Source organism: Anomalospiza imberbis, chromosome 3, assembly GCF_031753505.1.
Source record: "Anomalospiza imberbis isolate Cuckoo-Finch-1a 21T00152 chromosome 3, ASM3175350v1, whole genome shotgun sequence".
NCBI lineage: Eukaryota > Metazoa > Chordata > Aves > Passeriformes > Viduidae > Anomalospiza > Anomalospiza imberbis.
The window spans coordinates 30373796-30398885 of record NC_089683.1 but is presented as its reverse complement, the minus strand read 5'-3'; the positions used below and the strand labels follow the sequence as shown (position 1 = coordinate 30398885).

The 25090-nt window shown below is 34.1% G+C and overlaps 1 protein-coding gene across 43 annotated transcripts in view; it reads right to left on the bottom strand.

The window, feature by feature from the left end:
- The window catches only part of RIMS1 (regulating synaptic membrane exocytosis 1), a 296320-nt gene that overhangs the window by 102418 nt on the left and 168812 nt on the right, over positions 1–25090 (bottom strand). For 25 of the 43 annotated variants that reach the window (XM_068183776.1, XM_068183805.1, XM_068183804.1 and 22 more), the window contains 12 exons: positions 23045–23112; positions 22149–22259; positions 20116–20215; positions 18596–18719; positions 12650–12696; positions 11501–11613; positions 10311–10441; positions 9818–9989; positions 9532–9688; positions 8233–8304; positions 2389–2548; positions 1776–1901 (listed from right to left, as the gene is read on the bottom strand). In XM_068183776.1, coding sequence (XP_068039877.1) covers positions 1776–1901; positions 2389–2548; positions 8233–8304; positions 9532–9688; positions 9818–9989; positions 10311–10441; positions 11501–11613; positions 12650–12696; positions 18596–18719; positions 20116–20215; positions 22149–22259; positions 23045–23112 — 1381 coding nt within the window. The remainder of the gene's footprint in view (positions 1–1775; positions 1902–2388; positions 2549–8232; positions 8305–9531; positions 9689–9817; positions 9990–10310; positions 10442–11500; positions 11614–12649; positions 12697–18595; positions 18720–20115; positions 20216–22148; positions 22260–23044; positions 23113–25090) is intronic. The other 18 variants (XM_068183823.1, XM_068183820.1, XM_068183780.1 and 15 more) reach the window with 1 other exon arrangement.

The window sequence follows — 25090 nt, the reverse complement described above, 5'->3', positions numbered from 1 at the left end:
ATTATTGGGTAATTCCTCAGCTTTCAAGCCAAGTTTACATTAGATATCTATGTGTTTGGGTGAAGGGTTCAGTAAATGCACAACACATAATATCTACACTACTCTTGATACTAATCCATAATATTTAATGAAGTTGGGGTTTTTTAATTCTTGGATGTGACAGAGGATCTTTCTCAACAAAACCTGGTTTGGATCTTTCATATGATGCTATTCTTTTCTACTGAAAGCTGGCAAAACCTGCCAGAATTAAACAGACTTCACAACTGATGAAATCTGGAGGAAAAGATGAAAAGGAAGATGGGGAAAAGGAGACCACTGCAGATGAGATTATTATTCAAGGACACTAGGTACATGGACCCATCTTTAAATCTTGCAAATAAGCCACCTACATCCTTCATGTCTGATCTTTAAACTTCCAAAAAAGTTTTGTGAACACTGAAAAGAACTGAAGACTCTAAACAAATCCAGCAGCCCATTGTTCATCCCCAAAAAAGGCTCAGTGTAAACCCAGCTCCTCTCCAGCCATAATCCATGCATATATCACCACTAATGTTCAGGTTTGAAGCTTTACTAAAAGAGAAATTTCTAGACAGCTGTCTATAGTTATACTGACAAAAGCTACTTTTTAAAGCCTTTTTCTCTTCAAATCTGATGAATAAGAAATCGATTCAATAAATATTTTCAGGAGTCTTTTGAATATATCACTGCCCAAAATAAATAATAACAAAAAAATTGCAATAAGTGGATATTACTTGAATTAGCCTAACTACAAATCTGACTACTATATTTAAAAACAATTTAAATTCACCTCTGATGTTTTCATGTCACTATGAAATGTATTTACTGGATTAGAGGGAAAGATTTTGTTATACTTAGTTCTCAAAGTAGTTACTTACTGACAAGAAAAAAAAATCTAAGACATTACTATGACAATTGATCTGATCTGAATGGTAAGTTTGCTATTATAGTCTAGCTATATGATTTTTTTAAAGTAAACAATATCCCATAAAGATTGATAATCTATGTGACTTTCATCATTATTTTTCAAAACTGCTGAGCTGAAATACCTTTCTAAACTTTTTTTGCAGTATAAACTAAAAAGAAATTCTAATTTCTTCCATTTCATCAGAATACAGACACCTGAAACAGTGCCTACAAGGGGAGGCTAAGCGTTCTTTGAGTGTAGCTACTCCATGTATCCCAGGGAGAGATGTCTATGTGTCACACATCTAAGACTGGAAATTTTTGCACACTACAACTGGTACTGCAACTATCATTGCTATGCCTGGGTAATGTACAAAGATCACCAGAATGTTACGTAAGATGCTGGGAGACTGCACACGTAGGTGCCCAAAGTTTATAAGCATATGCATCCAAACCAGCATGCATCCAACTCCCAGCTAGGATGATTTAATGTCTGCTATTTTGCTGGCTAGCAGAACTGGTAAACTCTAGTATTACAAGAAGAGCTAGGGCATACATGAAGATGCATGGCTTTCCAGCAAAAAATCTGTGGGCTTCATTTGGGAAAAAGAAGTAGAATATCTAGGAAAAACAGAAAAGAATAATTTGTCTAGATATCTGCTGTCAACCCAGTACACAGTTTTACCAAAAAAAAAAGTTATAGATAATTTAACAGTCTCACTAGATCCCTCAGTTGTGATGAATTCTTGCCCTTCCCCATTGCTATCAGTCACATTTCTAAAGAAAATTTGAAAATTAGGCAAACTGACAACGTTTCTAAACTTTTTTCCATGTTCAGGCTGACAATGTACCTTTCTTGATCAGACAAATACTGACTATCCATCTCTCTGGATCTGTAATCAGCTGGAGTTCTGGAGGCATCATGGTGTCTAGTTGGAGAACGTGACCTTCTCATCTGATGAATTTCATCTAAACTCCTGAAAAGCAGAAATATGTATGATAATCTTGTTTTCTCATTAATAACAATGGATCACAGCACAAATCGGATGAAGTTTTAAATCATAAATTATTAATACATGATTTCTGAAAGAATGACACTAAAAATTATGCAATTTATACATGCCATTATTATCCTACAAATATTCTTAAGTGGCTTCATACAAGATTTGGCCACTGACTGATAAAAAATTCCAAACCTATGTATTAGTTATGGTACAGAGATGATGAGTCACAGAGAAAGTATGAGTAAAAGGAGGTAAGTCTTACAAAGTTATGATTTATCCCATGAGTGCTCTTGAGTGCATAATAAAAGCATATATCAAGTTCAAATACTACACTAATAAATTTAGATAGAAAAAACAAGCTTTAACGTTGTGAAAAAGTCCTGAACAAGAGAGAAGTTAATAATGACACAAGCAGTTATAGAAATGTGAAAGCACGTTGAGTTTCACTTGTGATGCCTACCTCTGTAATGGCACATTTGGTAAACGGGAACGGGGCCTGCCCTGATCGTCACCACGGTGAGGAGACACAGAACGTGAACGATGATGTGTTGTTGCTCTTTGCTGTTCTGGCACAGTTAGCGTTGTGGATTTACTTTCTCTAGTGCTAGACCTATAACCTACTGGCAAGAGGGTAACAAAAGGCAATTAGAGAATAAAGGTCTGGCTTTAGAAAGAATTCAGATGGCTAGTCTTCCAGGAGTAGCTATCCAAATGTACACAACTTTCAGGTCATCATTCAGCTGTTGTACATCCTGATGCATCATGCAGAATAAATCACTAGCATTGCCTTTAAACGTCTACATGTACAGAGACTGAAAAAATGAGACTTCTTGATGTACTGGAAGATGTGGAGCATCTTACTTTTCTTACTTGGGGAAGAATATTCTGGGTATTTTGTGTATATAAGAAAATATTTGAAAGCAATCTAAACAGTGCAGGCTTACTTTATCTAAAAAATGGAGAAACCACGCTTGCATAAAACAGCACAGACTCACACAGGGCTGCTCATGTATAAAGCATCTTTCTGCCTCTTGCTTCAGTTAAAGATATTCTCCTACTGAACTTGGCCAAAGCCACCTACTAGAAAAAACTACCAGGATTTAGAGTATATTGTATTGAATATTGTGCAGAATGTTTTTTTCCAAATACTGTGATTAGGTGGCAAAATTTCTCACAGTATTTTTAAATAGGATTAAAAAAACCCAGTAGAATGTTAGCACATTTTCAATATTTCAACACTGTTGTGCTTTTTCTATGTAGCACACTCTTTTACCTTGTTATATATTTTGACTCCCATCCTAAAACCGACAGTGAAGTTCAGTAAGACAACAGTTTTCAAAAGGTACCTGTTATCTTTCTAAAAGAACCTAAGGAGATCTGCTCAGCCTTCACTTGCTAATTTCCAGACATTTAAATGAGATTACAAAAATCCCTTAATAATGTAGAAAGTTATCCTTTAAATCATCCTTTAATCTTACAAATTCTTGCTTAGGTATCAAAATAATAATTTTTCTTCTTCTCTAAATTTGTCTAGAATTATAGTTTCTGTAATGTATGATATTGTTCACCTAAAAAAACCAAAGGAATCCTAAATGTCTTTTCAATTTTTAGGCAATTGTACAAAAACACATACAACGTAGGTTTAAAAAATGAAATATAAATTTAAATTTAAAATATATTTCTAGAGCATTTCTAATCTCCCTACAAAAACCTGCACATAGGATTATCCTGTAAACTCAGAAGTCTAGTATAGAAAGATGATTTTATATTATATACTTTGCATAGCCAAGCTATCTCAGGAGCAATACCTGAAACTTATCCAGTGTGTGTACACAAAGCTTACAGAACAGAGACTAATTCATTCTTATCACAAGTATTAATTCAAGAATTGTCAAACTGGTCACATCACACCCATACCTTCAGTGACCATGACAGTGACAGCAACAGTAACATTTCCTCACATCCTCAAATACAAAGGCTCTGTGCTCTTCAGGGTGAACAGAGAAAAATTTTGCATGGACCAGCAGGATAGCAGCAACCAAGCTGATGGTAATTTATGCAGAAGTTTCTCAGTTGCTCATGGGAAACTGTCCGGTGTGACGGGAAATGAATGCAGGATGGATGATGAAAATGGATCTAGCAAATGTTTGATACCAGAATTATATTATTTTTTCTTAAAGACAATACAGACAAGGAAAAGGTAATGTATTGATGCCACCCTGCTGCTACAGGAGGAAGGCAAATACATTTATACAGGTTACATCGGACAGAAAAATAAACTGCTCTGAAGAGTTACCCATAGAATAAGCAATGCAGCTTGTTAAACATAGCACTGGGGATACTGCCAGCTCTATATCAGGTTTTTTTGGCTTTGTTTTTAATTAAAAAAGTTACTGAAGCTTTGGTTAAACAGACTGGTCTCAAAACATGTTCAGATTTTATTAAAACTTTCACGGACCCTTTTGGAGTACTGGGCTGCCCAGTACAATACAGACACAGAGTGACTGGTGTAAAAACAGCTCAGGATCACAAACTTACATAAGAGACTTGAGCATCTCTCATATATGCAGAGGTTGAGAGACTTAAAAGAATATTTCCTTCATGTAAACGGATGTCAGCATACCACAAAAACCCTGTCCAAATAATTTTTGTTAAACCTGAGCTTCAAATTAAAGTTACTTTCAGCTCTTGATATAAACTTTTATGAACATATATAAGAGCTGATTAAAAAAAGGATAAGTATATCATTGCAAGGTACTAATAATAAATGAGGATGGTATAATTACATGAAAGATAAGATTCATTAATTAGCATAACAAGGGAAAAATACTTTTCTTAAAACATATTGGAATTTATTAAAATACTACTATTTATGATGTAACAATCTTTACTTCCACTGACAAGAAGTTATTCTTTGCAGCTGCTGATACTTCTAGGAAAATAGTTTTTTTTGTTATTACTAAATTCTAATACTGCATTTGCTTTAGCAATTGGTAAAACATTTGAAACTATAGTTTTATGGATTTTCGAGGTTAATTAAATTAGCAAAACTATTTTCCTTCATGTTTTTAGCTTGCATGGAGATGAAATTTTGTGGTTTTACATTTTGTAATTAGGTGTTTATTTATTAGAAAATGAGCAATAACCTTTGTAAAAATCTTGAGATATTAGGGGGGCTAAATAAATTCCTTTTTTTTCCTCAATACTTCAGGGTAAAGAGAAAATTTATAACTTTCAGGGAGATTCTGCCTGACTAACCTGATCTCCTTCTATGACAAGGTCACTCTCTTATTGGATGAGGGAAAGGTTGTGGATGTTTTTTACCTTAAATTATTAAAATCTTGTACACTGTTTCCCCAGGATTCTCCTGGAGAAACTGGCAGCCTACAGCTTGGACAGATCTTTAAAGGGAAATATTTTTTTATGTGTCGAATTTTGTAAACTCCATTTTTATGTTCTTACTTCCCTTGAGAAGGAATATTTTAAAACTAGACTAATGTGGTTAAAGCCAATAAAGGCTATTCCAAAATGGTGCATCACCATATTACATTAAAGGGAAATATGGGTATTTTCTGTTCCTTCCCACATGCATGCTGTGCAAGAGAATGTGTGAGAAATCTGAACCAGACAAGAGCTGGGCTGCACTCTGGTGAGGAGCATGGTACTGAAGGGCAGGAGGAGGGCAGGGATAAAGGCCCTGCAGAACAACAAGGAACTTGCACGGAGCTTAGTTTTATCGGAGGAGTCTATTTTATTGAGAAGATACTGCAGTACTCATTCAGTGTAAACAAAGGGAGCAGTCCAAAGGCTTGACAATTTAGCCATGAGGCAAGTTAAGAAGGTTGGACAAGAGCATAGACATGCATATATATGAACTTGATCTCCAGTCACATTTGTGAATCTGCCTAAGGTTCTCAAACAATTCTACAGACATTGGGACTGGAAGCCTTTTCCAGGTCTTATTGCAAAACGCATTTCCATACAATGTCTAGGCTCTCATAGATTTGTGGCTGATGACTCATTTTTTCTTTGTCCCTGTGCCTAAAGTCTAACTCCCTTTTAAGGATTCGGGTTGCATATGCAAACAAACCCCACACACTTATATGCATTTCCACTTCACACAGGAATCACAAACAGATGAACTCCACTTAGAACTGCCAAAAAAATGCATCAATTAAACACACAATGGACAAATTTGTGCTTGGTCAAGTGAACCAGCAGAATGTTTCTGATTAGGTGGACTTCAGAAGGAGCTTCCTCACTATGCCCTTCAATTTTCAACTTGGAGACTCCCAGGTCATTGCAAATTCAGTTTTAAAAATTAAATCCTGCTATTTTCTACAAGGATCTCTGAGAAAGTAAGGATCTCTGAGAAAGTTTGGATCTGTGCATTTCTTCAAAGGCACACCTGATCAAGAAGTCCAAAGAAATGTCAATAAGAATCAGTTACTCAAATGCTGGCCCAGTGAACAAATTCCAATAAATGCAGCTAAACCATTTTGAATGCTTCCTGTCAGGTGTCAGGTGGAAAATTATTTATTTCAAATGGATGCATGAAAGGACTGTCAGCTGAAAAAAAGCCCCAGTTCTTAATAGAATATACTGAAACTTTAAACATAAGTAAGTCTACGAAGATATAACAGTATCTACATTTTCAATTACAAAAAAAAAAAAACCCAAAATAAAACAAACAAAAAACCCAAACAAACCAAACAAACAAAACAACCCAACAAAACAAAACAAAACAAAACAAAAAAGCCATGAAAAGTATTTAGAGCTCTTTATTTACATTTAATTTTTAAATGCTCACTCTCTCTGCTGATGTAAAATATCAAATAACTAGGCATATATGAATTAATTTCTTTCTTAGAGACTGAGATGCAAAGTATATAAAATAAGAAAAGAACCCAAGGAAGGAGAATTTGTCTCAGTTAACATGAAGATGATACAGCATTAATAAGATATGTGATTTATTTGTACAGTCATATAGTGGAAAAAGTAAATTGTGAGATTATTTTAAACACAGATCATGTGTAGGAATATAAAAAGGTAAAAGACACTTTCTAAAGCTGAGAAGGGTTGAAAAATTTCATTTATATTTATCATAAGGAACAAGAAAGAACAAGAACTTATTGATAGTTCAAGATGTGAAAAGTCCTAGATATATGCTTTGCAAAGATAGAAAAAGTTTCCATTTAAAATAATGAATTATTGTGTATTGTTTGAGGTTCACAGAAGTCCTTTTGTTAATGTTAAACCCACGTGGGTCCTTTTCTAATTGGTTAGAGAGTAATGATTTTACACCTTTTCTTTTATGCTATTGGTTCAAAGAATATGTAGGAAAAGGCTTTGCATGGGCTGCCATCTTGTCTCTGATCTGGATTTGCATGGATGTTGTTATTTTCCTGTGTCTCTTGCTTTTTGCTTGTATGGTACAGATAGATAATAAATCCTAATTCTGCAACCAGTCAGGGTCGCATCCCGTTTGTGAGACACGGACCGATCCAGCAGTCATGAAGATAGAAAGCTTTCTGAATCCCACCACTATTTAATTCAGTGGTTTTCATCAGGAAGATCCACAGGAAAACTGAACTAGTGCTGGCAAAGACATAGAGACTCTTCAGTTAGCTTGCGACAATTGGGAAACATATTTATCTGACTTGTGGCAACAGTGAAGGAGAACCTGAAGAATGTGGTATCCAAGATAATCCTCAAGATTTTCAGCATGTAGAAATGATGAACTAAAAGTCAAACCATGGCAGTCTCTACAAGTAAATATTTATGAACATTTAGGGTAATGATAGTTCATGAAAGCTTATGAAAACTATAAAAAACATAGCCATGCTACATGCATCTTCATCTATAGCCATGCATTATCAATAAAGTCCATGAAAGACTGCATTAAATCTAAGTTTCAAGCAAAAAGCAAAATAATTTTAAAAATGCTTTCAATAAAAACTGAAATCTTAACTATTTTAAAATGTGGGAATCTTTTACGTTTAATTTGCATTTTAAATAATGTTTGGGGCATTACCCAGTAAGAAATTAACAAATTTGAACAAACCAGTGGGCCCCATATGAAGAGTGATATGCAAAATAAATATAAATGAATGAATAGTAGAATCTTTTAATTTACCAGGTATGGGACAGGTACCATGGAATAATCAGGAGAACTGTTTTTTCCACAATGCACTCTCCAAAACCAGTATCCTCAATATTCCAAAATATTATAAAGAAAAGAAAATCCAAACAAGCAAAAAAGTAGAAGAAAAAGAAAGCAGGACCATGCTGTTCATCCACGCACCTGGAGGAACAACTCCAATACCATCATCAACATCAAAATCTGAGATGTCACTATCACTGATTGGCCGAGATCCTGCACAACAGTAAGGTAAACAAATACCTGAACATCTGGTCATGTTATAATATGTAAGAATATGTTCATTTAACATAATAATGAAACCAAAAAGATGATTTAATGTCAAAACAATAGAGAAGGAGAACTCAACTGCAGTGACTAACTGATGTTTCAGAAGATAGCCAAGCCAATTTAACATCTTACAGCTGCTGCAGCCTCCTTTCCCTTTCTCTTCCCCTCAAGTCCTCAGTAATCTTCTACTAGGATAGATTATCTCTGTAAGCTTCCAAAAACAAAACTCAAGTAGAGGAAAAAAAAACACTTTTGTGCTACTTCAGTGAATATGCTGAATCAGCTTGCTGAACAGGAAAGGAGATGAGGCAACATATGGTGAGAGAGAGGAAGAGGAAACAGCACTGCCAGCTTTTAGAAAAGCTCAAGTGTCTCACAAAAACGAACCTTTAATTTGGTCTCTCTATACATATCCTGTGTTTGGGCATCTATGCAGCAATTACAGCAGTAACACATATTTATAGTTCATTCCTGAATGTGCACCGATTTCCTATGCATTGGCTGGAGTGAATGACTTCCATCTTTTATAAAAATCAGAAAAATAGCTTGGAAATGCATTTTAAAATAATCCCCTACATCTGTCCTATTTCTAAGTAAATCTTAGTTTAAATAAACAGATAAACTACAATGTTGAAATATCTCCTTCTTTTAACATGACTCATACAAACCTGAAATCAGACTCATGAAAACGACTGTACCTTCCAAATACATGAATACAAATTCTCTTTTCTGCAAAGGTACACTTTAATGAGCATATTGGAGGTTGAGACTAACTTTATGATGAAAAGTGGTTTTAAGTCTTGTAAGACTTTAAGGACTTCTTTTTAAAAAATAAAATATTTTCAATTTTTTAGAAGTATCCAATAATTGTAAACTTCAGCTTTCTATTCAAAAAGAAACTTATGAAAAGGAATCTTTGAACATTTTTGTTTTGCTAATGAAAGCCAAATCAATTCCAGCAGGTTTCACACACTTGAAGGTTATACATCACAGTTGTGAGGCTAACATGTCATAATGTCATAATTTAAATTGCCTTTCTGCCACACATTTTCATTACTTTTAAAGACTATGAAACAGTATCTTTTTTATTTTCTTTGGAATTTAAGTACCATTACAGCATATCCAGCATTTCTAATTTAAAATTTAAGAGACCTTAATGGAATTTGGACCTACTTTGTAATTTTTTGCTAGTGCTCTCTCCACCATGAACATGTCTTCTTGGCATGAATGGTGATGGCTGAGGCAGAGGTAGTGAAGATTCATCATGTGTCTGTAGCTTATACCAATGTGGTTCATCATCTAAAAGTGCTGTCTCCAGCTCTATAAGAATCTAGCAGAAAAATCATCAGGTTTCAATTTTACATTGAAGGCACACAGAGAAACACACACACAAAATACATATACAAATATACTCAAAACCAAACAATGAACTCAGAAGAAATGTGATTGCATGCATCACCTCTCCAAGAAATTCACTCTCTTCTTCTTGTACTCTTGGCTGATCCCATACTGTGATTTCAAGCATTCGTTCTCTAAAATCTCTACGATGTACATGTGAGTAGAGAAAAGTTTGATTCCATTTTGGCTCTAGACTTTTCTTTACTGTTTTGGTCCTTCTTTTACTTTTATCACTGAAACATAAATATTTCTTGTAAATTATTCATAGTGATAAATCAGAAAATACCATATACTCATCAGCATGTAACTGTTTTCATTTTCTCTTAGGCAATAATGCCTAAATGAAGACAGCACTTTCTGCACAGTGGACCACATTCTTAAAAAAGACTACAAAGTTAAATTGATACTGACTTGCATGATTCAAATGTAGTGTTTTGTTATAAACAAGCTAGCTATAAAAAATTGTAAAAAGGAGTTCTTCATAAGCATTCATTAAAAGTTGATTCAATACATGGTAAATTAAAACATAATTTTATAAACTGGAATACTGTTACCTTCTGTCAGGAAGAAAATACATTTTTACATAGGGATTTCTGGGGCGTCCATCTACTCTTGGTGGCAAATCTGTTGCCTGTAGAACATTGACTATTAACTGATGTCCCACTTTGTCATACCAGAGTTTAACCTACAGGAATCAAGTTACCAGAAAACATTACTGAAAATGGAGAAGAAACAGCATTTTCAGATTGCATCAAAAATAACCACAATGTAAAAGTAACTACTGTTTTTTTTTCCAGAGACAATGAGATACATTGCATTTAAAATTCCTTAATATTTAATTAGGTTAGATGGAAAAGATGATGGTATATACCAAAAACTGTTATATTTATCACGGCTGAATAAAATGATTGGGTCTGATTATACTTCCACTGTTTATTGTACTCACTGAATAATCTTGGAATTGTAAGTGCACCTAAACCAGCATTTCTTATCTCTGCACCTTAAAAGCTACTTTAAATAGAAAGCTCTACATGCATCTTTTCTCAAGGCATAGTTGAAGTCTATCTGCTCAGATTTGTGACCTTTTCAAAAGTGTTTATAGAAAAAATAATATAGAGCTACATAATTTCTTGAGATAATCATTATGTTAGGAATTTTTTAAGCCTGCTTTATACTCCTGAATTAATATGATCAATATAAAAAAATAAAAGAATGTAGAAAACAAAGTTTAAGTACTGGCAGTATATCTAATAAGCAGGACTTCAATTAGTATTACAAGAAAGTTCCAAGATGCATATAAATTAAAATGCATTACTGAATAGTGTAATGTACAGTGTAGTGTAGTGTAATGTAAACAAATATACAGGCCTTTAAGTGCTCCCGTAAAGAAAACCATGATACTGTGCTTGAATCTGCAGATTACTGGACATGTACAGCAAAGTCACTATTTTCAATGCAGAAGCTGCAAAATTACAAGTTTCAAGGCACTTTTATGGGCTCTTCTCAAGATAAATTCCTGTAGTCTTTGGTGTATTAAGACAATGATTTCTTATGTCTGCTATGATTACAGTCATGGCTTGTTAGTGCATCCAGAGGGTGTCAAAAAACTTTTGAAAGATGTTAATCTTTACCAACACTGAACATTTCTCTTGGCCTTCCAGCTGGCCTTGGGAATGTGCAGGGCTGAAGGACCAGGACTTCACAGATTTCCATTAAAAACCCAAGAAAAACAAAATATGCTCACAGAAAGCTGCCCTGGTAGGACCTGAGGTGCATCCCGTAGGGCTCCAGGGCTAGTCGGAGATATAACAGAAATAGAAGGCCTTTCCATCTTCTGAGATTCAAAAGAACTTGAACCTAAAACCACATGAGAAACACATGAACTTACCCTCCAAAATTTGGATAAATTATTAACTGCTTTTTCTTCAAATTCTATAAAGTTGATGTAGAAAAGGGAGTGAAAAGACTGGTTTTTCACCCCTACATCCCAGATTAAATCTGTCATTTTTTGGTTTATTTGAAAAAAAACTATAAAAAGAGTGTTCCTCATATATCACTGACAAACCATAGCAGATGTTTTAAATAAAATACTGTTCTCTGACTGAATTACACATCTCCCTCCTCATGCAAAGTACTCTGATTCTATGATCCAAGGTCTTTGATGAAAACACCACATCTGTTGTATGGATTATACTCCCAGTAGCCTCTGAAATTTTAATAGGAAGACATGCAGGACATGAATCTGGCATGGAGGATATTTCAGCAACTGCTGGATTCTCCCCTAGTGAAACAGAGCCCTTACTAATGATATGAGCTTGTGACAAGTGATCACACCTTCCCTGTCCCAGGGAAGGTTTCTAGTTGCATCTCAGGAAAGGCTCAGATGGGAAAAGACTGAGAGCCATGGCCCTCAAATACTCTGGCTGAAAACATTCAAATGGCATAGTTTAAAAGAATACCAGTCTTTTGAAGTATAAACAAAAATTTAATCTAACCAATATTTTCTTGTTAAAAAACAAAAGAGAAATGAGAACTCTGGACTTACTCTGCTTGGTGCAGGAGGTGAAATCCTGACACCATTTGTACTTTTGGCAGTCCCTTATACCCGTTTTCTCTCTTATGTTAGGGGAAGTAAATTATTATTTTGGTACTAATGACACAAGATATAGAATGAAAAAATAGAATTCTGCTAGCATTTGAAATCTGTATATGTTTAATAAAATCCATATTGTTTCAAATTTAACACACAAGGCGTAAACCCATTGAATTTTGTCATGCAAAAACCTCAGAGCCAATACAATTTCCACAGATCATCTTTCCAAAATTTCACAGCTGAAATTGTTTTGCTGGGTACAAGATCATGCTTAAAGAAAAGAACAAGGTGTATACTCACTAGACTCTAATGGGGGATGGGAAGTCTCAGGAATCCGTGGAATATCACTAAAATATGAATGCATAGCAATTAGAAACAGTAGAGACAACCTTTGGCTGTGACAAATACATTGCTGGGACAGTGTTTTAAAAACATGGATCTGTTTCTGTTCTACCAGGTTACAAGGAAAGAAAGAGGAAATATTTAAAGACATACTTTCCACTACCATTCATGAAAATCACACTAACACAAACTACGTTCAGGTTAAAGAACTAGCAGATACAACAATATGAGCACCACAATGTTAACATTGTGGATGGATTACAGGATGCTTTTACAACTGGAACAATAATGAGAGAAATTTTAGGAAGAGAAAAATATACACTACATAGCTGTACTTCCTTTGCCAAAAGGAAATACAGCTATGGTTGTTCAACTATTTTTTTGGAGGAACAAAAATCAAAAAATAAGACAAAGATTAACTCACTAGTAATTTTTATATAAACGTCTCAAGGAGTTCAGAGAATGAAACTGATAAAAATGTCTTACAACAATAAAAAAGGAAAACAAAGATCGTTAGCAATGTTAAACAAACAAGTGAATAATGCATTTCTCCAAAGGATAAAAGAAAATGAAACTGTATTACAACTGGGTATGGACATTTTTCAACACATACATATCCAACACATATACAGATATAAGTAAGATAAACTTTCTAAGTCCACAGACATCTGTCATTGTTTTCTCATCAATAAAATTACTCTTCCATCAAAATCTGGATGATGCTAATTCCTGGCTCTTTCTGTTCTCAGACATCATTGAAAATACCTTACAAGAGCAACAATTATCTAGTACTGCACAAATTTTAACAAAGCAGCAGAGCAGGGAAATGGAAACAAAACTCTTCAGTGAATTACTTGAATGTGTTTTAATCCACACGGACTAATCCAAAATTGGAACTGCAGTAACATTTCTGAAGAACATTTACAAGATTTTAAGTCTATAGTTGAGAATTTTAAAGGTATTCAGACAGTCTGATCAGTGAAACACAGAAATCTTTCTGACTTGGAACTCAATAAAACTAAGACTCCTAGTTATACAAAAGTCACTAACGAAAAAGAAACAGACACTTGTATCAGAAAAAGAATGTAACGGTGCTCAATCACTGAGCCTTAAAGTCACTTTTTGTGTCCTACAATTTAAACTTATGGTGCCTGTGTTTTAAAATAGACTATTTCAGCTCTGCGTTAATGTCTCAAATCAGCTTAAACCTCACATCACTAAACAAGAATGTGCTTCTCCTTGTCTTGACTTCATGAGTCAAGAATAATGCGGTTTCCTCAAACTCATGGAATTATAGCTGAATTAGTTATTCTCGACATGGCACAGTACTACTCTACAAAGATATGAACAGATTAATGACCTGTTGCACAGCAGGGCTGCTGTGCTGTCTTCTTCCTCTTAACATTTTGTCTTTTTCAGGTCAGACTTTCCAGGGCATTTCTCATCAGTTTGAAGTATTTACTTACAATAATCAAACAGATTTTTATGTTCAATACAATGTTAAGATTGCAATATTTTCTTGTGCTAGAATAGGAACACTGTCATCTGCAGTATAGCACTGTTTGTAATAACATCAATTTTAGGATGCTTAAACAAAGGTTCACATGTGCAAGTTCTGTTTCAACATGGAAAGTGCCAGCTACAGTGCCAAGTTCTATAGTCCTGGTGTGATTAAAGAAAGACACTAAAACTAATTCTGTTTGGATTTTTTTTCTTGTATTGTCAACAACACAGTAGAGAAAAAAAGGCTAAAAGTAAAATTCAAATATTAATTACACATTAATAATAACTTAATAACTGATTCATATTTCTGCTAAGGCACTGTCACACTATTACAACAAATACAGAAAAATGTAATAAAAATCAACATGAGAAACAGATCCACAGAGTTTAAAAGAGGATTAAATGTTGGCATTTTAATTAGAGAATGAACATTCTAAAAGGAAACTATAATCTGAAACTTTTCAAGTAAGAAAACTAGTCTTATATAGCCTGCTTTTAATTTTGCACTGCAGAAAATATTCTGATATATGATTTACAAAAAAGCTCTTTAGAAAAAGGAGTAGCTCATTACTTAAAATATTCAAAACTAGACTAGTCAAAGAAAAATTAAGTGAAAAGTTACACAACTCCTTATCTAACACAGTAACAAAATTTTACTCCCCTTTTGGAACAATATGAACTTGGGAAAAGTAGTGTCAGACACACCTCCAGTAAAGAGGTGCCAAATTCAAAGTTTGTCTTTCTACCTCTACTTTGTGTGGTCTTACATGATATTACATATTATTATCTTATGGCTGATCCTTTCATGTCTCAATGACTATATAAATTAAACAAAACTGTACCTTAGGTTGAAACTACTCTGTGCAGATATATGGTCTGTGACAATCACTATTTTGCACAGGAGCAGCTATAATTTCTCCGAGGGATATAGTCAAGAGGTTGCTCATTAAAGAAGAATCAAATTCAAATGTGGTTGTAACCCACACTTTTTAGGTTGTTCTAGGAACAGATGTATCATATTCTACACCCCAGAGAGCTTCTAAAGAGTTTCTGACTACCTCTCACCAGTGCTCATCCTCCTATTTCCAAATCTATTCCTTGCCATCAGAACCTGTAGATCAATCTGCAGTTTGCACTAATTACTTGAGCAGCTCTCTGGAGTTCAGCACTGCCTGGTTTGTGATGGAGGTTCAACATCCTTTCCAGGACCTAAACCACAGTAACCAATGCTGCACAGATGAACTGGGTCATATCAGAGAAACAACAGTTTTGGCAGTATTATCTCTGGAAATCTAAGCAAAGATAGCTAGCATCTTATGAAGAAAACAGAGAAAAATGAAAAACATTTGTTTTACCTGCACTATCCCATAGAGTACATAAGAGATGGTGAGTTAGTTACCATGCCAGGCTTCTTCTCCGAAAAGTATACTGCCAGAGGATTTTCTGTGCTGTCCTATCTTAATCACCTCTCACATTGTATGCATATTCATAGGTAATTCGTCCCCTCATATTGAGATGGCCAACCCATTAATTCTACTTTTTATAGGTTCCTTATCTACCTTGTGTTGCAGCCATTAGAATTAGTGTCAATTAGTTTCTATGGAGTTTCCACGGTACTATTGTGGTTATACTGTTTAATGTTGTTATGCCTTTAGCTGCTAATAGTGTTATGTGCTTCACATTTTTCTCTAATAATCATCCTACAATTATCCATTACTTAAAATTACATTTGCTGGCAGACAGAGAAATCCAAATTTACAAGACTGAACAAATTGTTTAGACCGCAATTTTGTAACTGGCAGTCTAATTTGTGGGCTTACAGTCCTTCCATTATTCACTTAAGGCAAACTGTGTCATATTTGGGCTTTTTAGACCTAATATGTTAGGAATTTTTAAATCAAGACCATTAAAACTGCTGGTACATTATTTGCATTATTAATACCGAGAGATGAAAACACTTAAATTATGTAGATGAAATACCATTTTCAGGCCTTTCGGGAACTTAGTCCCTCACAGGAATTTTTGCTGTAATGGATTATCACTTAATGCTGTATCAAGCAACTTCGATTTTGCTTAGTCAGCACCTAAAAGTACCCACCAAACTTTGACATACTAGATGTGTTGGATGGGATGAAATAAAATTCCCTGTCATTAATTTGAAACCATCACACAGTTTGGAAAACAAGACAAAGTGGAGCTAGGGAAATAATCAAAGTAACCTGTTAATCAAGCAAATAATTTTCTATTATGCAAGATAATTTACATAGATCGTAATTATTAAGAAAATAGAAAAAAAGAAAATAGAAAAATCTCTGAAATTTTGGGATATTTTCAGATGACAGACGGATAAATCCCAATCTGACATAAAAAAATTGGACTTTGAATCATTACTTCAGGATAGAAGGGCTCTGTCTTTAAATTTTGAAGTTCTGTTAATATTTGCTCTCATAAAAACCCCAAAAATTATATTTTTGGGGATATTAATTTGCTGTCATAAAAACCCCAAAAAACAACCTGACCCTCAAGCAAAAGAAAAAAAAAATTAAAAATCTATAGAGACATAGCTCTACAAGAAAAATGTTGTTCTATTATGCAAAAAAACTCCATGCCAAGACTCCATTTATCTCAAAACAAAAGCAAAATCTAATGTTATCTGGTTTTGACTACATATTGAACAAACATGTATGGGTCATCCAAAGAAAAACTTAACATTTTAATGGTACTATTTCTGGGTGTACTATTCTGGTGTAAAATCCACTGTTCAGATTCAGGAACATTCTTTGATTTTGAGCAAACTTCAAAAAAAGGGTGGTATTTTTTCAGTTTTTCTTCAAGAATATGGCACTGGAATGCAGTCACCTTGTACTTAATTTTTCTAAACTAATAGATTTATCAAATTGTAAACTAAAAGAATATATTTGGTTTAATACTGAAGTTACCTTAGAAGCTTAAGGGCACACAACATTTGCAATATTGACAGCAATAAATATATCTAAAGTCCATTGTTTAAAATGCTAATCTAGCACTTTCCTTTTACAATAGTTCTACAGTTGTACAAATCTATTTCCATGTTTTCTTCAACTGAGATGTGGAATTGAAGTAATGTCCAGTATCAACATATTTCTTTCTTTGCTGATTTAAATATAAAAATTAGAATACCTAAAATCTCCTTAAGGCCTGTTATTTTTAATAACAAAGCTGTACAACTGAATTTGCAATTTTCTTTTAAGAGTATCTCCTAATTTATCTCAAAAAATGCAAAATAAAGCTTCTACTTCCCCAGAGTCTTCAGCTGGATGGTAATTATAGCATTTAACAGCCACTATTATTGCATCAGACTTTCATTTTCCATTAGAAGGTCAAACTGATAGGTGGAATTACCTATTAATGTCAATTTTTTAAACACTTTAAATAGATATTGTCATTAAAAAGGCAAAATTTATTTGCAAAATATAGCTACACTCGCATAGCACAGACAAAATCAATAATCAAAACATAAAAGGATATTTTAGTCAGAAAGAAAATGAATAGTTTTTGGTTTCTAAAACTGAAAAAGTATCATATTTGAAACAAGCAAAAATTATAATTCAGATGAAAATAGCAAATTCAAAAGAATTACTCCTTATTGTAAATCATGTGACTCTGTTTCACAAGGTAAATGTGAATTTAAAATAAATTATTCATATTCAATTTCATAAGACCTAGCTCAAAATATTCCTGATATCACTAAAACTACTATTACTAATGCAGGGCAAATCCCCCCAGTTTTATCAATTTGAACAGATATTATTTTCCTTCTAAGGTGTATTCAAGAAACTCAGAATGTAATATCACAAAACTCTGAACCTGGGTTCATAATAAAAAAAAATACAGATTACAAACATAATACATTTATGCTAATTTTGACTGAATCTTTCCATGTTTGATTTTGACAACAAACATTTCAGGGTAAATATAGTCATTTCAATTACAAGTTTTGTGCTTCCTTTTTTAGCTTTTTAAAGAAGGAATGATTAAAATCCTACTAGTATTGGCTTACTGCACTCCTGCAATGCTTCCTTCCACTCATGAAGACCTTTATAAGTTTTTCTGATCTAGTAGGCTGAAAGCCTGAAAACCAAAAGTTTGTCATGCACAGGTGTACCTAATCCACCAATTTTCCGCAAAAGCCTTTATAGTACTGTGACCACAGAGAAAACAGTATTTATGCTCATACGTCGCTGCAAAGGCACAAGACTGTAAATGGTAGGGAAGAAAACAGACTATAGAGAATGTCAGTAACAGAAAGAGAATTGTATCCCATTATTAAGCAATAAAAATAATTAAATCACAAATAATCCCTTTAAGATTCCTACTAACAGAAGTAATAACTATGCTAAAGAAGTAAGTCTTTAGCCTTACCCAATAGGCCTTGAAACAATGATTTCAACTTGAGGTTCTGATTTTGATTCTAAAATAATGTTGTAAACTTCTTCATTTGTAGCTCCAGGCAAGGGTTTACCATTCCATTCTAGAACTTCATCCCCTTGAATTTAAAGAGAATTTTATCTCACTTTCATACTCTTTTACAAAGAATGAAATCTACATTTTCAAGTAACATAAAAATATTTTAAAATCATGAAAGAGCTGTATTGAAACCTTCAGATACTTTCCTGCCAAGGTGCTTTTTAGATGGTTGACTCCCAGTGCTTATATCTTGCACAATGATGTTCTGTTCCTCATGCAAGACTTCATATTTGCAATTATTAACATTTATGATTTTTTTGCAAATACTCAAAGTTTTATCAACTACCAAAATTTCAGATGGTTTTTTTTAAGGTAAAAAGTGTTTTTTTCCAACTGCAAGGACTCATCCATGCCTTTTCTGTGTGCTCTGGTCCCATGCAATATGAAGAATGCACTTTCACTCATTGGAAATGTGCAAAACAATATCTTTTTTCTGGCAAATAATTTTGTCTCTAAAACTAGTTTTAGAAATTAAAAATAGCTTTCATTAAAAAACCCCAAAAAACCTAGACCAGAAATAGAAAATTAGGATTTCAGCCCAAATGGTTTAAGATTAATGGAGACAAATTTATTTCATATAATTATAATATGCATTTAAAATCTATAAACAACTGCTGATTTGTAAGAAAGAAAAAACTAAAAATGGCAAAAAAGTAGAATATTGTTAGACACTCATCATCCTTTCTAGTTATTTATTACTATCTGCTTCAGGCAATTATCCTTAAGCCATCCACACTGGCATTGGAGCTTCTGGGTTCTTAAGGCACTACATAGGTACTTTGGTTTGCTAAGACGGCATTTGGAAAGTAGTTGCTTAGAACTATAGTAAAAATATAAACCATTAAGAAGTGACTATGAAAACCAAATGCTGTGCATAATTCTCACTTCATTTAGAAGCTTGAAAAGTGCCATTAGCACAGCCATTTATTTGTAAATGCAATATATACATCTAACAGAAATTAAATATTTTAGGACCTTTTTTGGCTTATTTTCCATTTTCATTTGTAACATTTAACACTGAAAGGAACACTAATAAAATCCACTGTGCATGCAGTGTATCATCCTTCAGTGACGTGAATTATTTTTGTCACAATCAGTTAAAAAAATATTTGCATTGCTTCTGGGGAGTGTAATAAGCAGTTCCTGAGCTAGCAAACAAAAATTTACCACTGTCACTCAGTCCTCTTACCAGCATTCCTCAGGAGTGTCTTTTGTTTTGCACATACATCCAAGCAATTGGTGTTCATAATAAACTAGAAATGTAGACAACCATGGCATTTCATAACATTACAGTATTGTTCTGTATTTAAAAAACATTACCGTAACACATGACAAATGTTAGTATAAATTAAAGGTTGCATTCAATAGGCCATTACTAAAAGACAGTATATTTTATACACAACTGATTGATTTACCTGCCCTGAGATGCCCCACAACATCAGCCAAGCTACCTTTCTTCACTTTGGTAATGAAGGCACCGAGTCGTCCTAATTCTGTCATTTTTCCTCCAACAACCTAGTTAATCATAAATTTATGAGTCTCCAAGTCTCAACCAGATGTCACATAAAGCACAAATATATAGACTAATCAGTTTTCACATTATTTTTAAAATTACACCTGAAATGTTCATAGACAAACCTATTGTCAGTTTGGGTTTTAGAGACGTTTAAAGCCAAAAAGAAGTAAAACTGACACACAATGAATAAAACTGATGATCCTTTTACTGTTTTTGACTAATCAATCTTACCCAGTTTGCTAAGTACCTACATTTGTTGCAGAAAGAACAGTTAATAAATAACCAGGCAAATGCACTTTTTACAAATAATTGTCCATCATGTACTTAAATTTAAATTGCAAGTGTATGGAATCCCAAAATGCAGCTGGTACATCAATTGAAAACTTAGCAAATACACTACTATTACATATGGGCAATGAGTTCACAAGGCTGTTGATACTGCTAGAACATAGGCACTCTCATCCAAGAACATGACAGGACAAGTCAGCAACTTCTGGCTTTTGTTGAACAAAAGAGAAACTGAAACTGAAGAGATCTGTTTTTGAAAATGACTACAAGATACAGAGATCAGGAATATCAGAAAAAAAAAACCAAGTGCCCTCAAGAGGCCAGATTTTATATAAAACACAAAGAAAATGTAGTGATGCTGATTTATCTCTTCAACTATCTTCCTCTCTCCAGTCAAGTGAGGGGCTTTTTGTTCTGGTTTATTTTTGGTCAGGAAGATCCCAGAGGAGTTTTATAATAAAATGAAAGAGTAGAATGATGGTTCATAAGGTATTAGTTCCCCATGTTGCAATCACAATAACTAGCAGGAGCTTTAATACCAAAAGAGTATCCAGAAGCCTATCTGCTAACAATATTGTCATATGATAGTGTGTAAAATTTATCAGGGAGTGCCTTAATTCATATTGCATACAACTGAAACTTGAAAAAGCAAAGAGAAACTCTACAACTCTACAATCTATTTATCCTACTTGGACCAACATTTTGTTATCACATATTCAAATAGAATTGTTTGCCTGCAGCAAAGATCAGTTTTTGCTATAGACTACTGAACATTTAGTAGAGTGAAGCTGTTTTCATCTTTTGTATTACCATGCTACAATATCTCACTTCCAGGTGGGAATATTTCAGATCTTGCATTTTTTCTGTTGTCGTCAGTGGAGAGGGAAGGACACCCAAATTAAATTCTATCAAAGTCATCTTTGTTGCTCCATAGATTTAAAAATATACACAGAGAGAGAAATGCTTGAACTGCTACACTGTATTCCCCACTAGCTTCAGAAACAGAACTCTCTTTAAGTGTTCTGGCAATTTAGACCCATGAACCTAAAATTCAGCTAAAAATGTAAATTAGGGATTTAAATCAATTGGACAGTGTCGCTAATATCTTAATTTTGGGGTGCTAGATTAACTGGAATTACATTTAATATAACCCCTACTATGGTTTAAGAGGATTTTTGTGTAAATATTTTGTTTCTTTCTACAAAATTTCTGTTTTCAAATGGCTGTGTGGCTTTTAAACACAGACCTTGTAAGAATTTGCATTCAGATGACATTTATGTATGTGAATTATAAGATTAATTACTTGATCAAATTGCAAACAGCAGAGCTAGAAAAGGCAGGACTCCATTAATGCATTGCCATGTGTAGTATGTATCTTGCAGACAGGAAGCTGGATAAATATACATTTTTAATCAAAATGGTTCAGCCCCTTTGTCATGGATGACTGAAGACTGTATAGAAGGAGTAAATGTATTTATAATCATAATTTATCTGTATAACTTTTAAAATTTAGGAAAGAGAGGAGTACATTTTTTGTGAAAAGACTGTAAGATTGGAGTGTCCTCTGATTTAATGTGTTACACCTATATGTCTAAGGTCAGTTGAACTTCTTTTCATTTAGCACATAAATCATGTAATACTTACTTTTAGCCCCAGTAATGCACCTGATTCTTTAGGCATGGTTGTTCTCTTGTTAAGAATAACACGCCCAATTAAGCGATCTCCCTCTTTGGAAGGCTGCCACGTTACGGGATGCTGTTAAAAAACAAGCAATTAAATTGAATTGGAATTTTAAAAATGTGAACATCCTCCAGTATTTAGATGCATATGTATAAACCAATAAAATTACTGCATCATCATGTCACAGTAGACACAAACATCCTTCAGATGTGTTACATAATGCACCTGAGTTTTCTATGAGTATTATCTGTTGGACCCTGGCTACATTAAACATTTATGCCTCTCGTAAGAAAATCTCTGCATTAAGTCTACAGATAGAACTATAATCCAATTCAAACTTCAATACAATTAAACATTTTCAATACATCTTAGATAATAAAATTAAATATTTCTTTTTAAATTAAAAGGCTCTGAAAAGCACATTCAGAAATTCTGAATGAAATTCTGTTATTCTAAAGAATAACATATATTATGCAGGTCTACCATATGAGGGTTCATTATATAATAAAATCAAAATGATGCTTTCCAATTCCAAGTCTTAAAAAAAATCATAAATCTTTCCCAGAGCAGCATCACACTCACAACTGCTTTTTTTTTTTTTTTTTTTTTTTTTGGTTGGTTCATAGTGAAATTAAGTGCCATGTCTATAAAGGAATTAAAGTCAAGTTAAAATTCAGGCAATTTTACAAATATGCATTTCAATAAAACTTTCTTTCTGATTTCCATTTCCTTGGTAGTTTAAAACAAATTTTCATATGATTTGTGTAGAATATTTTTTATAGTCAAATATCTATGCTGAACTGAAATAATTAGCAAACATTTTAACTTTTGCTTGTGAATCCCTATTTTCTATTTCTTACCGAACTAATAGGGGACGTCTCCCTGCTGTGCCACGTGGCAGGATCCAGCCAGTAATAATCCAAGTCACCTGGAAGAATATGAATAGAAAGAAATGTGTAATCTCTCAAACAGAGAAAGATGTATGAATGATTACTTCTGCATGCATGAATTTTAAAGTGCAATTGTTTGATGAAGCAAATGCAAAACTTTTATTATGATTCAAATCAATATATCAATTTGAAAACAATATAGTGTATTAATATAAAATAATTATATTTTATAATTACTCTGCTTTTTCATGAATTGCACCTTAGAATTGGTTGTGCACACTATTTTTACCTTTGGTCAGTCCAAAAATGGACCCCAAAGCATCACATTCACAGCCCTCCTCTTCCCCACCATCTCCATAATAAACAGACAGGACTACAGCTAATGATGACATGAGAGGGAATACTCCACAAAATAGGCATTTAGCTATAGTTAAGGACAGAACAGTAAACCATGCTCTAGAATCTGCAAAGATCAATGTTGTGACAACAGGTACTGTACAGAGCGAGAGGCACAGGAGCAGGAAATAAGAGTACCAGAGAGAACAGCCACACAAATACAGCAAATAGTACCAACGGCAGGTACAAGGCTGCAATCTTCTCTTTCACTTGGGACAAACTTATATGCTGTGTACCTCAAGAAAAAGACCATGAATTACAGTGGTCTGGAAGCCATCAGCCTATCAGGACAAGGAGGGCAGTTTTGGCAATATATCTTCAATATTTACTTTATAAAAGAGATCTCTGTAACACTATTGTTAGATGCCTGTGTTTAGTAACAGTAGTGGATCGAATAGAAACCCAAACAAAGCATGCAAGGGAGAAGAAGTTACCTTCACATGTAGAGATTTTTTTAATTCTTTCTCTACAAATACCTAGATGCTGATTATGAAAAACAATTTGTAACATTCTCTGTAACTCATACAACCTTTAATAGCTTACCATCTACATGATCATATGCCCAAGTTTATTTTTAAACAGCATATTACTATCATATGCATAACCGCATGAGGCAGTTTGTGGTTTCATTAGCTACTGCAGTTCTGCAGGTTTGGAAAACACATTAAATCACATAAAAGATCTTTCAGTTTTATTTTTAGGATCGTTCCTTGTGCCTCTATAAACTTCAAAATTACAAGAACAACAAACCCACAAACTACACTGACACCTGCAGTAAGCTCTATGATACAGAGCTCCCCAAGTTTCAGTAATGGACTCAACAGTAACCCCAAAAATGAACTGTCTCCTGTGTGGGGCTGGCCTGTCATATGCCAAACACAACACACTTTGTCTTCTTGTTTCAGAGTTATTTGCTTAGCAACAGAGAAAGCAATAGTTCAGCTCCAGCATGCAGACGAATGTATCCAAGTCCTCATACATATTTCTGCTCACCTCCATTGTTCCCTGCTTTCTTTTCCTTCTTCCTTCCTAGATTCAGCTACTTGTTCCTAGTTTCCCTGCTAGTCTTCCTCCTGGTTACTGCAGATCCATTTACTTCATGCACCTAGCATCCTTCTCCACCAAGTCCCTGCTGTAGCAAAATCCTCTCATACATCTTCTGTCTTGTCTAACCTGCTGATTTTCCTATTCTCACCATCTACCTACCCTTTGCTGCCTTTACTTCCCTGCCCATTTTTTCTGTCTTCCATCTGCTTCTGCTTCTGGCTTTAGTGTTCTTTCTGTATTTTAATCCCTCTTCAGCCTCAAAACCTTTGATGCTAAGCTACATTCCTGCACCCTCCTCACATCTAAACCTTTAGGTGTCTGTCCCTTTCCCCTCTTCTGTCTGTCCCATGCTTTGCTAAATTCCAAGCCAACAGCTACATCCACAGCAGCTGGCCATGACACCAATTCTCTCACCCTCTGCTCTCAAAAGCTGAGAGCAGGAGCTGCCCTGCAAATGTAGATCTACTGAGCTGGAACATGAATGATATGCTCAGAAACTATAAAGGCAGCTATCAAATCAAGCATCTTGACTGAAGGTCACTGAAAGTGGTAAGTCTACCATTTGGTAATACT